The sequence below is a fragment of the Phasianus colchicus genome, chromosome 16, assembly GCF_987193195.1.
Source record: "Phasianus colchicus chromosome 16, bPhaCol1.hap1.1, whole genome shotgun sequence".
Classification (NCBI taxonomy): Eukaryota; Metazoa; Chordata; class Aves; order Galliformes; family Phasianidae; genus Phasianus; species Phasianus colchicus.
In genome coordinates this window covers 9,974,557-9,989,818 of record NC_143451.1, presented here as the reverse complement: position 1 = coordinate 9,989,818, position 15,262 = coordinate 9,974,557, and the positions used below count along the sequence as shown (strand labels likewise).

The following is a 15,262-nucleotide window of genomic DNA, read 5'->3' as shown; positions in this document are numbered from 1 at the left end:
GTTACCAGGACTTCTAACAGCATCTCACCGAGTAACTTAAAGAGAGTTCTGCTAAGGGATTGTTAATTATAATATTGCTGTCAGTTGTGATCTTTCTGCAGAGCAAACACAGTGTAAGTAACAGACAAATCAGTGCATTTAGACATTTACCACTTCCATATGTGTGGCATTGCTATGTTCCTCCAAGGTCTCCTGCAGGAAGATGTACATAAGATATACTAAGGCAACTCAGGAACTCCATTTGCCAATTACACTGTGGCATATATTTTGCAGCATACAAACAGTAACCATATGTGTGTGTGTGTGTATATATAAAAGTTAATTGTGTACATGTACCTTAGCTGAACCTAACTCAAGTACAGCAATCTTCTGGACTGCAGTTGTGTCTGAGAAGACAAACAAGTTGCTTTCACAGCTGATCTGAGTAGTGTTATAGACAAACTTGCAGGAGCTTCAGCTTTTTCTTTCTGGAAGACTGATCACCGTTATGAAAAGTTTCCAACTAATTGAAATTGTTTTTTTTTTCTTATTTGAACAAAGTTCCCTGTGGTATCAAAGCACATTTTACAAAAAGTTAAAAAAATAACAACAATAAAGAGTATCATCTTCATTTTTTCTTCTTTCTTTCCAGCACTGCGGGAGACTTAAAGATTTCCTTTAAATTCATCCAGACTCCTTTAGCATAAGCATTTTTGTAGACAACTTGTCTGTCACAAGGCTGCAATGTTAGATGATGAGAATGCCTGTATCTTCTGAATTTATACCATTCATTGAAGGTTTGGTTGGTTAAGGCCAAGTATAGGTTGAAACAGCAGTATGCACCCAGTATAAGTGTGAGAAGAATAACAAAACCAAGCATGAAGACAATCCTAGGAAAAGTCAAGAAAAGGTGCTGCAAAGAAAAGAAAAGAATGATTTGGTTATAAAGCTGGGCTATTAAATCACATGGCATAAGAGAATAAAGCAGTTGTTACATATCACCTCACTGCCATACTACAGAAGTGGATGAAGGGAATGAAAAGCAAAATGAGTGAAGTGCCAGAGTGACTCAGCCACTCTTTGCTTAAAAGTGTGAGAAAACGTTTGAGGATCTAAATTCCAGGGTAGAAGGGTCCTACTTTAACATACTTATCTCAAGGGTTGATGGCCATTTCCTAAACAGAACTAAAATAGATGGTCATTGGAATACAGTCATTTTCACGTATCAGATCTGCTGAGTTAAAGCAGTTGAGACACAAAAATCCAAAGAATGAGAATGTGAACAAAATGCTATGAGAAAAATCCCATATCGTTAAAGTAATCTTCAGTTTTCTAAACCTAAATAGCTGTGTAAGTTAGTAAAGAACTGCCATCTGACTACATTCTGCCTGTGAGAACAGGTGGACTTGAAGATCTCCATAAGCAAAGACACAGATAAATCTTTTTATAGGCTAAGAGCCCAGCCAGTGTAAGCTTACCTGGATGAGAAAGAAAATCTCAACAGCGTGCTCCTGTCCTTGGTCATCAATGTAAATCCCGTGCATCATATTTGAGAGCAGCACCACTTGGATGAGAAATGCTGCAGTGATGATTGCAATGGTTGCAGCCATCACAGTCAGTGTGAAGAGGTAGAGGAAGAAATACTTTGCATTGAAGGCACCGATGCAGTTGTTGACCCATACACAGTGGTGATCAAAACGGTGTACACAGACATCACAAAAACCTGATCAAAAGTGAACAAGAGAAGTCAGTTATTTGATTTTAAGTGACTGATTCAATTTTTACACAGTGTAGGACAGCTTTGCATTCAAGAAAAAAAAAGAGAGAATTGCAGTCATGATTTAGCTGATAGTGTAAATTAAAGGAAATTCAACTACTCACCACCAAATAAACAACACTAAAAACAAAGATATGTACCTCATTTCTTAATTTTATTTACCAAGACTACAGCTCAAGCATTTTGCTTTCTCTGGCAGTACTGCCTAACACAGCATGTGAACAGGTAGAGACTGTAACTAGCCTGCTTTATTTTAAATGATGATGACAGCAGCAAATTCTGCCAGAAAAACAAGAAATTCTGAACTCTTGTCAGACAATATTTTTTATTTCACCTCTAGATGTTCAACAGCTTGTCTATCCCTGGCCCAAGGCAATGCCTTCAGAACTGGTCATTTCTGTGAGAACAAATAATAGCACAAATGGGCAAAGGGCAGCTGTGATGTGGAACCCTACTGAAACTGAACAAAATTCTATGTGCATTGAACTGGATAATAAAATAGATGTACTATGAATTGCAACTACTGATAAAGAATTAATTTGGAAATGTATTATTTTGCTTGTCAAGGAAGTTAAAGTTCTTACTGCAATGTTTTGATCTGGCTGGCTTTTCCACGTTGCACGTAGCACACACAATGCCTTCCTGAAATAATACACCATCATATGCATAAGTCTTCATCAGTGATGCATGATTTGATTTTGTTATTATACCTGTGAAAGAAACAAGACAAAAAAGTAAAAGTATTGGTATTAGCAAGGTTCTATTTTCACACAGCCACAGCCCACATTCAGCATGAGCTTACCAGGATTGGCACAGGAACACAGAATGAAGCAGCCCATGTTCCCAAGCAGCAGCAGGTAGGGCAGCAGCAGCAGCACGAGGTGGAACTCCAGCTCCCAGCAGTAAACAAACACTTCCCATGTGTATTCAGCATAAACTGCTGCTTGCAAGGCTATGTGCAGGACAACAAACAAATAGTTTCTGCAACAGCAAGGAGATGGTCTAGTTAATATTAAGCATGCTGATCAACAGATCAAGTAGGCTCAGCAAAGACTTTCCAAATGCAAGGAGACACCTCTTTCAGGTTTTCAAGCCAGCACAGATTGCATATTAAGTGTTATCTCCACCCAGGAGCTCCACCTTCTCTTCTTCACACTCCTTTAAATATGCCAACTAAACTCGCATCCATTATCAGCACATCCTTTGGATTAGTTTCCACCAGTTAGTCAAGGGCAGTCTCACAGTCCCCTGGTGCTGCCAAAACATGCCATAGCAATAGGCTATAAAACATTCTGCCAAAATACATTTGCTGTGTACTGCTGTGAAACACAGTGAGGTGATGCAGTGGAACAGTGTGCTTGAAGGATCAAAGTGCCTCCAGCACAAATCGTAATCTAGCACTGACAGCTACACCAAGCTCATTAGATAATTGCTCTGTTGCTGACTGCACATTCAACAGTGAAACCACTCTCTCTAGGGCAGTGTTAACTAACACCAGAAAATCTGCACAGCAGGAAACAAACAACAGCGGTGTGCATTCAACAGCTGTAAATATTATGTCCCTGAACTACCTGGCATATTTGAGTTGCTGCCCCCACAGGATGAGTATTTAAGAATTTTCTGAAACAGATCTTAAAGCACCAGATTTTACACGACACTGCTAAATTCACCTCAATCCAGCAGGCTAGACATTGGCAGCTTCCTGTGAGCCACCTGCACATCCAGGCTGCTGGATGTAATGGGATTTGAGGGGCAGAGAGCAAGCTCTGCCTGAACTCATTCTGCAGCTGCCAGGGACTTTGCTGTAATTCTCCCATGGATGTGGTTTACCACCAGTGTGATCAACATCTGTTACAGTGGAAGCTGCTGAGCTACATTATTCATCAAATACGTTCAGATATTTCAGAGTACCATCTTCTCAGCACAAATAACAGCAAGACAACAGCCTGGCAAACCTTAATGGGAATCTGTAATCCCAGCATGCACTCCTGATGGAAAGAGAACACCTAAGGGTAATACTAACAGGACACCAACAGTAATCAGAAATATTAGCAAAAAATAATGTCAAAAGCATGAGGTAAATGTGGATTACCGTGTGTGGAAGAGCCTGAGGAGCACCTTCTGTGTCACACTCTGGAGCCGAGTGGGGATTACTAATGACAGCACCTGAGGAAAATAAAAAGACTGTGTTTATCTGAATTGAACACCACTTCTGCCTTGTGCACTGTTCAAATAAAAATGTAAATCACAAAATCCTCAGCTATAGATCACTGCAGCCATATCACCAGGGAGGATGCTCATTTCTGGGGGCACACGAGCTCCTGATAGGCATGTTGCTGGGGCTTTCAAAAGGGAAGAGAGGTTCCACATTCTTGGAAGCCCAGCAGGCACAAACAAATGTATCTGGGTTAATGTGTGAAAGTTATAAGGAGCTTTTATCAGGTTACAGACTGTGTAACTGGCTAAGCAGGGGATAGAACTGAGCAATTCCTGAACTACAATATGCTTCATTGGGACATCTGACAGATGTAAGGGGAGATAAGCAAAGAGATAAAGCCTGCTGTCCTCCAGAAAGATCAACTATCAAATATACAGAACCAAAAAGCAAAGCAACAAACCAACAACAACACACACCCCAGTTCCTTCAGCTACAGCTACAGCTCTGTTTGACAGCTCCTCATCTGCCTAATTGGCATTTCAAAAACAGCCAGACACAGGGAAGAAGAAAGCTGCCTGTCTTCATTCAGTGGGATCCTCTGCAACTGTGTGTGACTGGGGAATTGTTTGGCTCTGCTGTTCAGAAGATGACATCTCTATAGCAACGCTCTGCTTTATCAGTGGAAGAAATAGAGCAGCTGAGCCTATTTCTAGCAGACAGGGAAAGAAAACACAGTCACAGCTTTTTATCTCGGATGCGAAAGACCAGAAGGCAAAAGACATATGCAGAGTTGAGAAGATGCTAAATATTTTTCTTTTAACTGGTATGCCTCTTATCAGCAGCTCTAGTTACAAGTCTTTTTAAAAGAGACTGCATAGTGCAGCAAGGAAACACGCTGCAGACAGAGCTACACACAACCTATCACACAACTGCAGATTGGAAACTAAACCCGCCGTGTGTTAATTACAGCCTAACCTTATATTCAAACCCATTACTTCCTCACGCACAGAACATCAATTCCTTGTAATTCAGACATTTCCTAGGGCAAAGCAAAAAGTTCTCATGGTGGTGACAGAGGTATGAGGGGATGCGAGCCGTACAGTGAGCACAACTGCCCTGCACAACTGGAGCTCAGCAAGCAGACGGGTGGGAGATGCTGCAGGGCTGGGAACAGCTGTGCTGTGTGCACGTGGGTGACTTCCTAACACAGAATAGTGCAAAGGATCCTGAAGGAGTGCAGCAAACGATGGCAATGCGCTTCCAGACTTACACACCACATTCATTAGGGCCAGATACAGAAAAGATAAAGTGCCTAGAGACACTATTTAGGGCTACCTGTCTTTATTTCACGCACACCAGTATCAATCGCGTTCCTCCAAACGGGGAGCTTGCAGCACAGCAGCGCATTAGCTGCTGATCGCTACGTTTCATACAATTAAGAAATGCGGGGAAACAAATTTCTCTCCATGATGATGAGCGTCTGTGCAGCACAATAGGACCAAAGTCCGCTCAGACGCTCATAAACCGCACAAGTTCAATAACCGCCGGATCCCTTCCCTGCCCACACTGCCTCAGTGTACGGCTGTCCCCCAGCCCCACGGCCCCGCTTCGGAGCCCCCCGCCGTGCTCAGCCCTTACCTGGCCGGCACTGCGGGCTGCCCTGCCCAGGCGGCCGCCCCCGCTCCCCGCGTGGCTGCAGTACAGCACGGCGACGGCGAGCACGAGGCACAGGTAGAGCAGCAGGAGCGGCAGAAAGTCCATGCGCGGCTCCGAGGGCCGGAGCCGAGCCTGCAGGGGGGGCCGCGCCGGACCCGGAGACCGAGATTCTTGGCCGCCCCGGAGCTGCGAATCGAGGCCGAGGCTCGGCTCGGCTCGGCTCGGCTCGGCTCGGCTCGGCTCGGCTCGGCTCGGCTGCACCCGGAAGCGGCGGCTGCGCCCGCAGTGCCGGGGCGGCTTCGGAGGGGAGAAGCCCGCAGGCGCTGCACGGCGCTGAGCTCCTGCCCGGCCCCCGTCCCGTGTCCGCAGAGCAAAGCGAGGACGAAAGCAGGCGAAATGAAAGCGAAAGCTGTCGTGTCAGAGCGCTGTGCAGTTCTCGCGGTCCCGCGTGGCCCCGCTCGGGTGCAGCGCTGCTTTGTGAGGTTGCTGGAAAGCCCTCGCGTTTGCTGCGTCTGGGGTATTTGGTTTCCTGGTTTCTAACGGAGCTCCAAGTGTTACACTGCTGTTTAACAATGAATCGAAGAAACTTAACAGCAAAGTTTTGTTTTCGTTCAGCCAGTGTTCCTTATCACGGTGCCGGGAAGCACCGGGGGTATTTCCACCATAAGCACTTCAGATTCCTCCATGATATGGTACATATTCATCAATTACACATGAGAAAATTAACACATACACACCTATCTCAGGTAGTGGTTTATGAGGTTTCCACTCTTCTATTCCACAGTCTCTTCTGCCGTCTGGCATCCTCCTAGCATCGTGACAGTCCAACCAACTGTTCCTTCATCCAGCAGTCTTCCTCACTCACTCTCTATATGGACTTTTTTCATCGATGCATGCTCAGTAGGAGGACAGCAGTTGTAAGTAATTCGTAGGTACCAAAATCATAACATTTTCTCACTCAGCACTTGGCCGTTATTTCCAGACATCTGCTCATCCTCGGATAGAAATAAGTTTGGCAACCTGTATTTTAAGGATATATACTGGAGTGTTGGAAGATAAGGATAGAGGGGAGTATGATGTCTATCTGTTGCATCCCAACCTGCTCCCACAGTGAAACAATTCAGCCTTGTGTGGAGGCCCTGGCTTCTTTTGATGTTTGATAAGCCTACTCGCATCATCTCATCACTGCGTTTCTTTTGCTGAAGGTCTCTTGATAAAACAGAATAGCCTTATGACATGCTTTCTAGTCAATAATGCTACATCCATAACTATTAGAAACAGCCTGTAAGCTATTACAGTTTTGCAAGCAAGAATTAATCACACAATACAACAATTCAACATCTGTATTTCTAAAGGGACACTACTAAAATATATGGTATATTTACTCCTTCAAATCAGCTATTTCTAAAAACAAATTATAAAATATATCGTGGCCTTCTTCTTCAAAACAACAAGGAGCTTCTCAAGAACCAGCCCTAAAATCAGGTACTTGTGCTGGGTGGGAGCGGGTGGGAGCGCAGTGCTGGCTGCTGCCCATGGCTGTTAGCTGAAACCACCCCGGCCTGGCCATGCTGCCCTGCTGCCAGCACACAGCGATTGGGTTACTGTGCTGGGATAGTTTGCCACAGGAACTCAGCCAGGTGCTGCTGCCAGGTAACCGATCCAAAGCTCCGCGGCGCTGTGATGGTTTTGCCAGCTGATCCTCCGGGCACGCAGGTAAGGGCTGCAGGGTGCTGGGAGATGAGAAATGCGCTGGGCAGAAGGGGCTGTGGGGAGTGAGGGGCATTTCACAGTTTGGATCTTGTTTTCCCTGGTCAGCTCCTTTACAGCAGCACACCGAGCTGGGGTCTGAGTGCAGCCTGGAGCAGCAATCTGCAGCCCCACACTGCACTCCTGGGTCGTCACCGAGAGCCGTTTTTGTCCTCCTGATCATAGCACACATTCTGCACAGCTCTGGGTACAGCTGTACAGCTGATGTTGGAAGGAACCATACATATTTGGTGCAATAGTGTGCTTGCCTGGGACACTTGGGGCTGTGCCATGTCTGTGCACAGCAGAGCTGCGTCCTGCTCTGCTCCCAGGCCTCCTGGGCTGTGCTGGGAGAAAAACAGCAGAAGAGGATTCAGCCATAGAGTGAGCCTCAGCACTGAGCTCACTCAGCCTGAATACTGTGAAAATCAGTTAAAAGCCTTTTCTGATCCAAGTCTGGGAGATCTTCAAGGAACCTCTTGCTATCTGTACATTTAGATTGGAAGCTCACAACTAATTTCTTGCAAGGATTAAGAACGAACATCTCTTACAGTTGTGCCTGTTAGTCAGTCAGCAGCTCAGACCCCTGACACTTCTGCAGGAGTGCACTGAGGTAGCAGCACGCAAGCACCCAGCACACCAGCAGTGATGAGCAAAGCACAGTGTGCAGCCATGGGAGCTCTACAGCTTCCTTCCTTAAGGATTTGCTTAACCCCAAGTAGCCCAGGTTTCTGGGAAACTGCTCCAATTCACTCACCAGGAAGGCAGGATGGCTCTCTGCACTGTATGGGGGTGTGCTGCCCCTCTGCAGCCTCCTGCTCCTGTTAGTGCTGCAGCAGGATGTGTAATACCCTAAAACCTCTTAGCATGCTAAGCCCTGGGATCCCTAAGTGCTGAGGAAGCAAAGGAGAAAATCAGAAATAGCAGCTTATGGGGGAGCTGGAGGCAGCATGGGGTCTGTGCTCAGGATGTGCCCCGTTGTGAGGAGGTCTGCCCTGCTTCTGGCAGCCTGGTAGAGGCAGCGCCCCGAACAGCACCCCACAGCCAGCCCAGATCCAGATCTGCAGCATGGTGTGGGTCGTGGGGTGGACACCTCTGCAGCTGCAGTGCTCCCACCCAAATCCCAGCCCCAGGGGCTCAGAGTGCTGCATCCCACTGCTCAGCACAGCCCGTATTCAGATTTACCAGTGTGGGTAATGGATTACCCTCCATGGGATCTAATCTGTTGTACCTCCCTTCAGGCCCTAATCCCCTCGAGCTACAGGCTGAGGTCAGTGCAAGGCTCAGCCAGGGCTGGTGCAGCAATTGGTCCATCCGTAGTTCTCCCTGTGATAGCAATAAAGGCAATTAGGGCAGAGGGAAGTAAAGGCAAGGAAAGCATTGCTGGGTGCCCGGACTCGACCTGGAGCACCTGGGAGGGCTCAGCTGTGCCGTGAGTATATGGGGACATGGAGTGGCCAGCAGGGACCTCGCTTGGCCGTGTCACAGCAGCGCAGGTGATGGAGGACAGCCGGGAACGCCGGGACCTCGTGGTGGGACAGACCTGCCCTGTTGGGCTGACTGGAGAGGAATTCTGTAAGTGCTGTAGCAGTAGGATGTGGAGGTGGAAGGATGATGTGATCATGGCCATCAGCCCTGCTGTAATGCAGTCAGCACTGTGTGGAGGAGGGCACGGTTATTACCTTTAGTGTTGGTTTCCACAGAGCATTTGGTCCTTTTTAGCACTTCCTGATGAGGATGGCGCCTGCTGTGTCATTTCAATCTGCAGAGCAAGAAACTCAGAATGCATTCCCAGTGACGCTTCAGAGTGATTCAGTCTGCAGAGTTTCCCTAAGATAATTTGCCCAGATAAAACAGTCTGTTTCATTTTTGTAAACGCTTAATGTGAGTTAAGTAACATGGATGGAATAAACATGGGAATAAAAAGCATCTTCAGGCGGCTGAGATCAAATGAAGTGAAGCTCTGCATGCAAATTAATTGAGCGAGTGTCAGCAGACAGCAAATGTGCGTGCACTGCAGCAGCACCTGAGGGGCCTGGGAGGACACCGGCTGTGCTGATCCCATCTGGGGCAGAACATCCTGCAGAGCTTTGGGGCTGCTGCACCCTGAGCTCTCTTCCCCCCTGCATCCACCAAGTGGATCCTAACACTGAAAGTAACTACAGAATGAGAATTTGGAAATCATCTTTGTGTTTCAGGGTGCTGTAGCCAGGTTAGAACAGGGACACATTGGCTTTCACTTTCTGGGCAGAAAGAGATGCTTCAGGAGGCTGAAAGGATCTGGCAGATGTTGCTGGAAATAGGGTTTGCAGTGCTGAGTATTGAAAAGAGCCACTGAATGTCAGTTCACCAGCACAGTGTGTACGAAGTAGTGACCTCTATGGACACATAGCAGGTGCCCTGCTCCACTCCCTGGACTGGGCTGGGTGTATGCCACGTCCTCACTGCTGACCGTGGGAGAATAAGAAACATTTCTGGGTAAATACAAAAGAAAATTTCCCCTCTTGGAGCATTTTGTGCCCCAGGGTGCAGGGTCATAGCACCACTCTGAATGGAATGCTCCCACACCACCGCCTCCCCTTTGTGTCTTGCAGTTGCAGCCATGCCGACAACCAACCAAGGCTGGCCGGAGGCGTTCGGCTTCTCTCTGGGTGGCAGCGGGCCCTGCTACGTGCTGTGGGTGCAGGATGGCAGCAGTGCAGCAGCAGCAGGGCTGCGCCCGGGCGACGAGGTGCTGGAGCTGGAGGGGCAACCCGTCGCCTCACTGGGCTGCCCGGCGTTGCTGGCATTAGCCCGGCGCTGCAGCTCCGTGCCCCCCAGCATCGGCGTGCTGTCCCGGCTGCAGCGTGCCGACCTGCCCCCAGTCCCACACCTGGGCTTGCAGCTGGTGGGCGGCAGCCCCCCTCGTGTGGCCAGTGTGGCCCCTGGCTCTCCTGCTGCCACCTGCGGCATCGCCCCTGGGGACCTGCTGCTGGAGGTGGACGGCGTGGCTGTGCGCAGTGCCGAGGCGGCGGCCGAGCTGCTGGCATCCTGCAGTAGGCGAGCGCTGCGGCTGGGGCTGCTGCGGCCACAGAGGGACCTCGGACCCAGTGCTGCTGCTCTGCGCATGGAGAGGAAGCAGAAAGCACAGGAGTTCAGCAAAAAGGTAAAGATGGGGTGTTAGGGGGGCACCCAGATGGAGCTCAGCACCATGCTCCTCACATCCCGTGTCTGGCACACTCACACGAGAACACCCAAGGCAGGCTGATGGGAATCCCTGCCTATGGGAATCATAGGAATATTTGGGTTGGAAAAGACTTCTACAGTCATCAGTTCCAGAGAGAATGGTCCAACACTATCCCATCTTGCAATTATGCTGAGGGAATAAATGGGCGCTATGAAGAGCCTTGGATGTGGATCCCAGGTGCTCGTTCTTTTTGCTCTATGGGACCACACCGACACTTCCAGAGTGCCCTCCTTCTGCCTGAGCGTCCCCATGCAGTCCTACTGTGTGAAAAGGGAGAAACAGTGCTGCAGTGACATCTTCATTGTGCTCCTGAATGCTGCCTAGTGGGTAATTTACCAAACATCACCCTGCGCTAATTATGAATTTGATCGCAGTTGTTTTTTTTAATCTTTCTAATTTCCATTTCAAAGCAGCCTTTTAAAATGCTGTTATGAAAATAACCAGGCTTGTGTGTTTTTTGATCCCAAGCTAATACAGGAACAAAGCATTCCTAAAGAGATCCGTAGGCCAGAGCCCCTTGGTCGGCATGCCAATTACAGCCTCACAGATGGGCATGGAGCTGTGGGTTTGCAGGCACTGCCCTGTGTGCAGATCCACTGCCTGCTGACGGCGTCTGTTCTAACAGTGCCCAGGTGGTGTTTGTAGGGCTGGAGCTGGGCTGCCCCTGCTGAGCACTATGTGGCCATCCCCAAAAGTTGCTTGGGGTCTCAGTTGAGATCAGTGTCTCCCTCTGTCCCCTGCACACTGGACATGGCATCTCAGCCTCAACCTGGGAAAAAACATAAAAGAAGTGGCCCAGCACTAGGCTCACTGAAACACCACATTCCTCGTCCTCACTGCGCTGGACCTTGAGACAGAAAAGTGTGTAGAGCCATCCATAGGGAGCAGCTGCTGTTCTGTCCCAGATTCAGTAACCTTGAAATGTACAGCACGTGGTGGCTGTCACCAAGCTGGTGGCACCCAGCATCCATGGCAGGGGGACAGTTCCTGTGGCCACTTTCCTAGTGGCCCTGGTGACCCTGTGGGCTTATCATGCTAGCGTCCCTTGTGCAGTGCTTACGGCATGCAGTGCAATGGAATTGGGGATGTGCATGAGATGCCAAGTGACAAAAATTTCACTTTCCTTGCCACACTGCTTCCCTTCCCGTTGCTTGCCCGGATGCTGCTCCTAGTCAGATCTGATTTGTACCCTGTACTCACACTTGTCCCCTCTCAGTGCCCCTTTGTTCTGTGCTGCAGGTGGATGCCATCCTGGGGGACCAGCCCCAGCTCAAGGAGCAGGTGTTCGCCGCGCTGAAGCACTACGCAGCCGAGCGGAGGGTGGAGTGCTTGGCCTGTGCCCTGTGCATGCTGCTCACCCAGGAGTCCCACCAGCACCTCATCGACAGCATCAGGTACTGCCTGGCTGACATCACCCATGCTGTCAGCCTGCCTGGCAGGGCTGTGGAGACAGGGGGCTCTGCGCAGGGCTGGGGGCCAGCTCCCACATCCTGGGCTGCCGTGGTACTGCTCTGCTGGGGGTCCCCATGGTCCCCAGCACCTCTTGTGCCTTGGCAGAGTGTCTGTGTTATGGGGACCTGAGCATGCGACTGCACTGCTGTGCTGCTCTTGTTGTGTTCAGTGATGGAGATAGGGCCAGGGACAGCACGCGGGCACGTGGTGGGGATTACAGCCAGGCTGAGACAGTGGCCATTAGGGAATCAGGTCTCCATCTGGCTGCACTCTGGGTCTGGCTTTCCAATTCCTGCTTTAATCAGTGGAATTGCAAGATATTACTGTTACCATAACAACATCCCTGTGCCAGGGTATCTGCCATGCTCTTGAGTCCTGAAGTGGGAGGGTGGGTGCCCTCTGAAACCAGGAACCCCTGGCACCTCTAGATCAGACCCCACTGAGGTACCCACAGAGGGGCACCAGGAACCACCACCTGGAAAATTATACAGTTTTTTGTTTTCTCCACAGAAGGGACTGCTTTGTCCATTTCCCTCTGGACCCGAGCCCCTCTGCCATGGGCATGCTTTCCCTGGGGCATCCCCATCCCAGCAGTGGTGCTGCTGTCCCCATCCTGAGGTGCTTTTCCCCCCGTGCTGTGTGTGAGGTTGGCACTGGGGCTGGGGCAGGATGCATGGTGAATCGGGCAGCTCATCTCAGTTTAATGAAAATGAAATATTTAGCTTAGGGAAAAGATTTACTGCCTAATCTTAATGAAATGAATTGAAGGAAAAAAAAGTTGCTTTGGAAACAAGGTTTCCCAGTTGAGGATGTACTGGTGGGAGCTGCATGCAGTTTTGTGTTTGCTGTTTGTGCAGAACATGAGCTGCTTTACCCTGGAGTCCAGCATCAAGCAGGTTTGCTGCTGAGCAAGAGCTTTTAGTGCTTTTAATAACTCACCCAAAGGTGCTGAGAAGCTCCTGTGTGTGCTGGATGTGTAGGATGCTGAGAACGTATTTGGGTTATTTCCACAGGGCTCAGGGCTCAGCCCCATGGCAGCGCTGCCCCAGACCCCCATGGCTGTGCAAGCCCACGGCCCTATGAAGCAGGTGGGGGAACAGTGAGACCAACTCTTCCCATAGCATGGGGCAGGTGAGAGCAGTGCCATGGGCAGGAAGGGAGGATGTTGGGGGGTGATGTCAGGGATGCTGGGGGTTCCCAGTGCTCCCCATGCCACCAGCCCTGGGTTCCAGCAGACCGGCTGAGCCCTGCATCAGGGTGCACGGTGGAGCAGTGACAGTGACCACGGGGGATGACTGTGTGGCCGTGCAGAGCTAAGCAGCCAGCACATCCCTGGTGCTGGTCTGATTGGATCTCTTCTGCAGCGCCGTGTTTATTTTGGGACCTGGCTGCCACTCTCCTCCTTCCCCGCGCATCCCCCTGCCCAGCTCCGTGCTGCTGTGCAGTGTAACCCAAGACCCCCAGGCTCAGCACAACGCTGGGACCTGGGGCTGCAGGCAGCGCTCCTCCTCCCGCTGTCCTCAGGCTGAGCTTTTTCGAGTTGCTTTTTTTTTTTTTTTTTTTTTCCCTCTTCAGCTCAAATGGATTTCATCCCATTTGCCCAGAATTAAGCTCCCGCAGATTTTAATTTGCTGACATTTTCTTCATCCTTTGGGTTGTGGATAGCAGGGATAATGCACGTGCTGCGTCGGGTCCTCCCTGTGCACAGATCCCCTGCCCATATGGTTGGTGGCTGTAGTAAAAGTGCACAATTGTAGTTCTGCCCAGGAATGATGAACACCAGCGGTGCAGGGGGAAGATGAGCTGCCTCGGGTGAGTAACAACGGACCCTTCCTGGGATCTGAGGGGGCTGGGAGGGGAACGGTTGGAAAGCTGCTTAATTCCGGGATCTAGCACTGCAAAAAGGAGATATGTGAAAAGTTAATCAACTCTTAGCAGCCGTAGTGCATCGGAGCTGCCAATGCCAGAGGCTCAGTAGAGTGGGGGGGAGGGAGATCTCTTCTCACTTTGTGCCCCTCTGTCACCTGTGGGCACCAGAGCCCAGCTGTGACCCAGGGGTTCATTTCTCTTCTCCTCATGTCTGCCTCACATGGGATGTTGGGGGCAGCTGTGGGTCCTGGGGTTCAGCTCTTCTTCCTGGGATGTCTCCAGCTCAGGCAGAGAATTGCTCCGACTCTGCTCCAGGCACCTTGCAGTGCCAGGGTTGTTGACTCGGAGCCAAGTGATGCAGGCAGGGTCCTTGCTGTATTTCAGAGGTTAGAAGCTCGCAGAACACCATGTTCCCCTTGCTGTCTGCTGTGCCCTGTGCCTTTCCTCCCACGCCAGCAGTGTCCCAGTGTCCATGTCAGTGTTGTTTTCAGCTCACAGCAGTGGCACTGAGGTTTGAAACATGTTTCAAACAGATGGACAACAGAACTGTGGAGCTCTGAGCACAGATTTCCACTCCCCCCATTGACCTTCAGTGTTCTAAAAGTTGTGCATGCCACTCCAGCTCCAATGCCCTGTGCACAGGCACAGCCCCATTAACCTGGATGCGATCAGCGGGATGTGCCCATATGCTGGTGCACACCCCAGGTGCAGGAACCCATCGAGTTGTTCAGGCTGCTGCGTGCCGTGGGGCTCCTGTAAGTCCTTCTACTTTGCTTTGTTGCAAGGAGAGCACAGCGATGCAGTTTGTTCCTTCCCAACCCCTGCTGGGGGGGCACCAGTCACTCTCAGTGCTGCAGTTCTGCCTGCAACCCCTTTGATCCCCAACACAGACAACGCTGCTGCCCGCTGGGAGTTCTCTCATCTCAGAGAAATTCCACTGAGCTCACTTTAATAACGCTCCCAAGACAATCTATTTGTCCCAGCTTGTTTTTCACAGCAATAACATCACTCGGCTTCTCCCCGTATTAAAATGCTGCAGCCATCTGTGGCCACCTCTGGATGAGAAATTTCATTTTATCCATCAGGGTTTTTACAGGATGCACTGTGCTGCTGCCATGTCTGCCCCCTCCCCAGGACTGCATGCCCTCACGGACAGCTCTTGCTCTGGTTGGGGCTGGGGCACCACTGGTGCATGGTGCAGCAGTGCTGAGCTGCTCTGCAGGGCAGAACTGCCACAAAGTGGGCAGCAGGAGGTGATTGAAGGAGAGGAGGCGGCTCTCGGCTGCTTCCGTTTTAAAAAATCCCTAATCTGATAGCTGGACACGTGTCCTATGGCCCAAACAGGAGTTAGGGAGAAAATGTGCCACCAGTGGGGCACCACTTGGGAGCGGAGTTC

At 50.0% G+C, this 15,262-nt stretch overlaps 2 protein-coding genes across 6 annotated transcripts in view; one reads left to right on the top strand and one right to left on the bottom strand.

Annotated features, from left to right (window-relative positions):
- Positions 1-236: 236 nt before the first annotated feature.
- On the bottom strand, positions 237-6,041 carry ZDHHC4 (zDHHC palmitoyltransferase 4). Its single transcript, XM_031606514.2, has 6 exons — positions 5,553-6,041; positions 3,849-3,922; positions 2,559-2,737; positions 2,341-2,466; positions 1,458-1,702; positions 237-892 (listed from the first exon to the last, which is right to left on the bottom strand). Exons 1-6 carry the CDS (start codon positions 5,673-5,675, stop codon positions 608-610), a joined length of 1,032 nt encoding a protein of 343 aa, XP_031462374.2. The 5' UTR covers positions 5,676-6,041; the 3' UTR covers positions 237-607.
- Positions 6,042-6,397: 356 nt separating this feature from the next.
- GRID2IP (Grid2 interacting protein) overlaps positions 6,398-15,262 on the top strand; it is a 31,223-nt gene continuing 22,358 nt past the window's right edge. For 4 of the 5 annotated variants that reach the window (XM_090151536.1, XM_090151534.1, XM_090151535.1 and 1 more), the window contains exon 1: positions 13,585-13,809. In XM_090151536.1, coding sequence (XP_090007662.1) covers positions 13,796-13,809 — 14 coding nt within the window. In that variant the 5' untranslated portion in view covers positions 13,585-13,795. Of the gene's footprint in view, positions 6,488-9,913; positions 10,465-11,784; positions 11,940-13,584; positions 13,810-15,262 lie in introns of those variants that run through there. The other variant, XM_090151537.1, reaches the window with a different exon arrangement.

Coding starts and splice junctions, on each gene's coding strand:
- ZDHHC4 (XM_031606514.2), bottom strand. CDS start 5,675: ATGGACTTTCTGCCGCTCCTGCTGCTCTACCTGTGCCTCGTGCTCGCC. Junction 3,923..5,552: donor CAGCCCGCAGTGCCGGCCAG/GTAAGGGCTGAG, acceptor TATTTTCCTCAG/GTGCTGTCATTAGTAATCCC. Junction 1,703..2,340: donor AGCCAGATCAAAACATTGCA/GTAAGAACTTTA, acceptor ACTTTTGATCAG/GTTTTTGTGATGTCTGTGTA.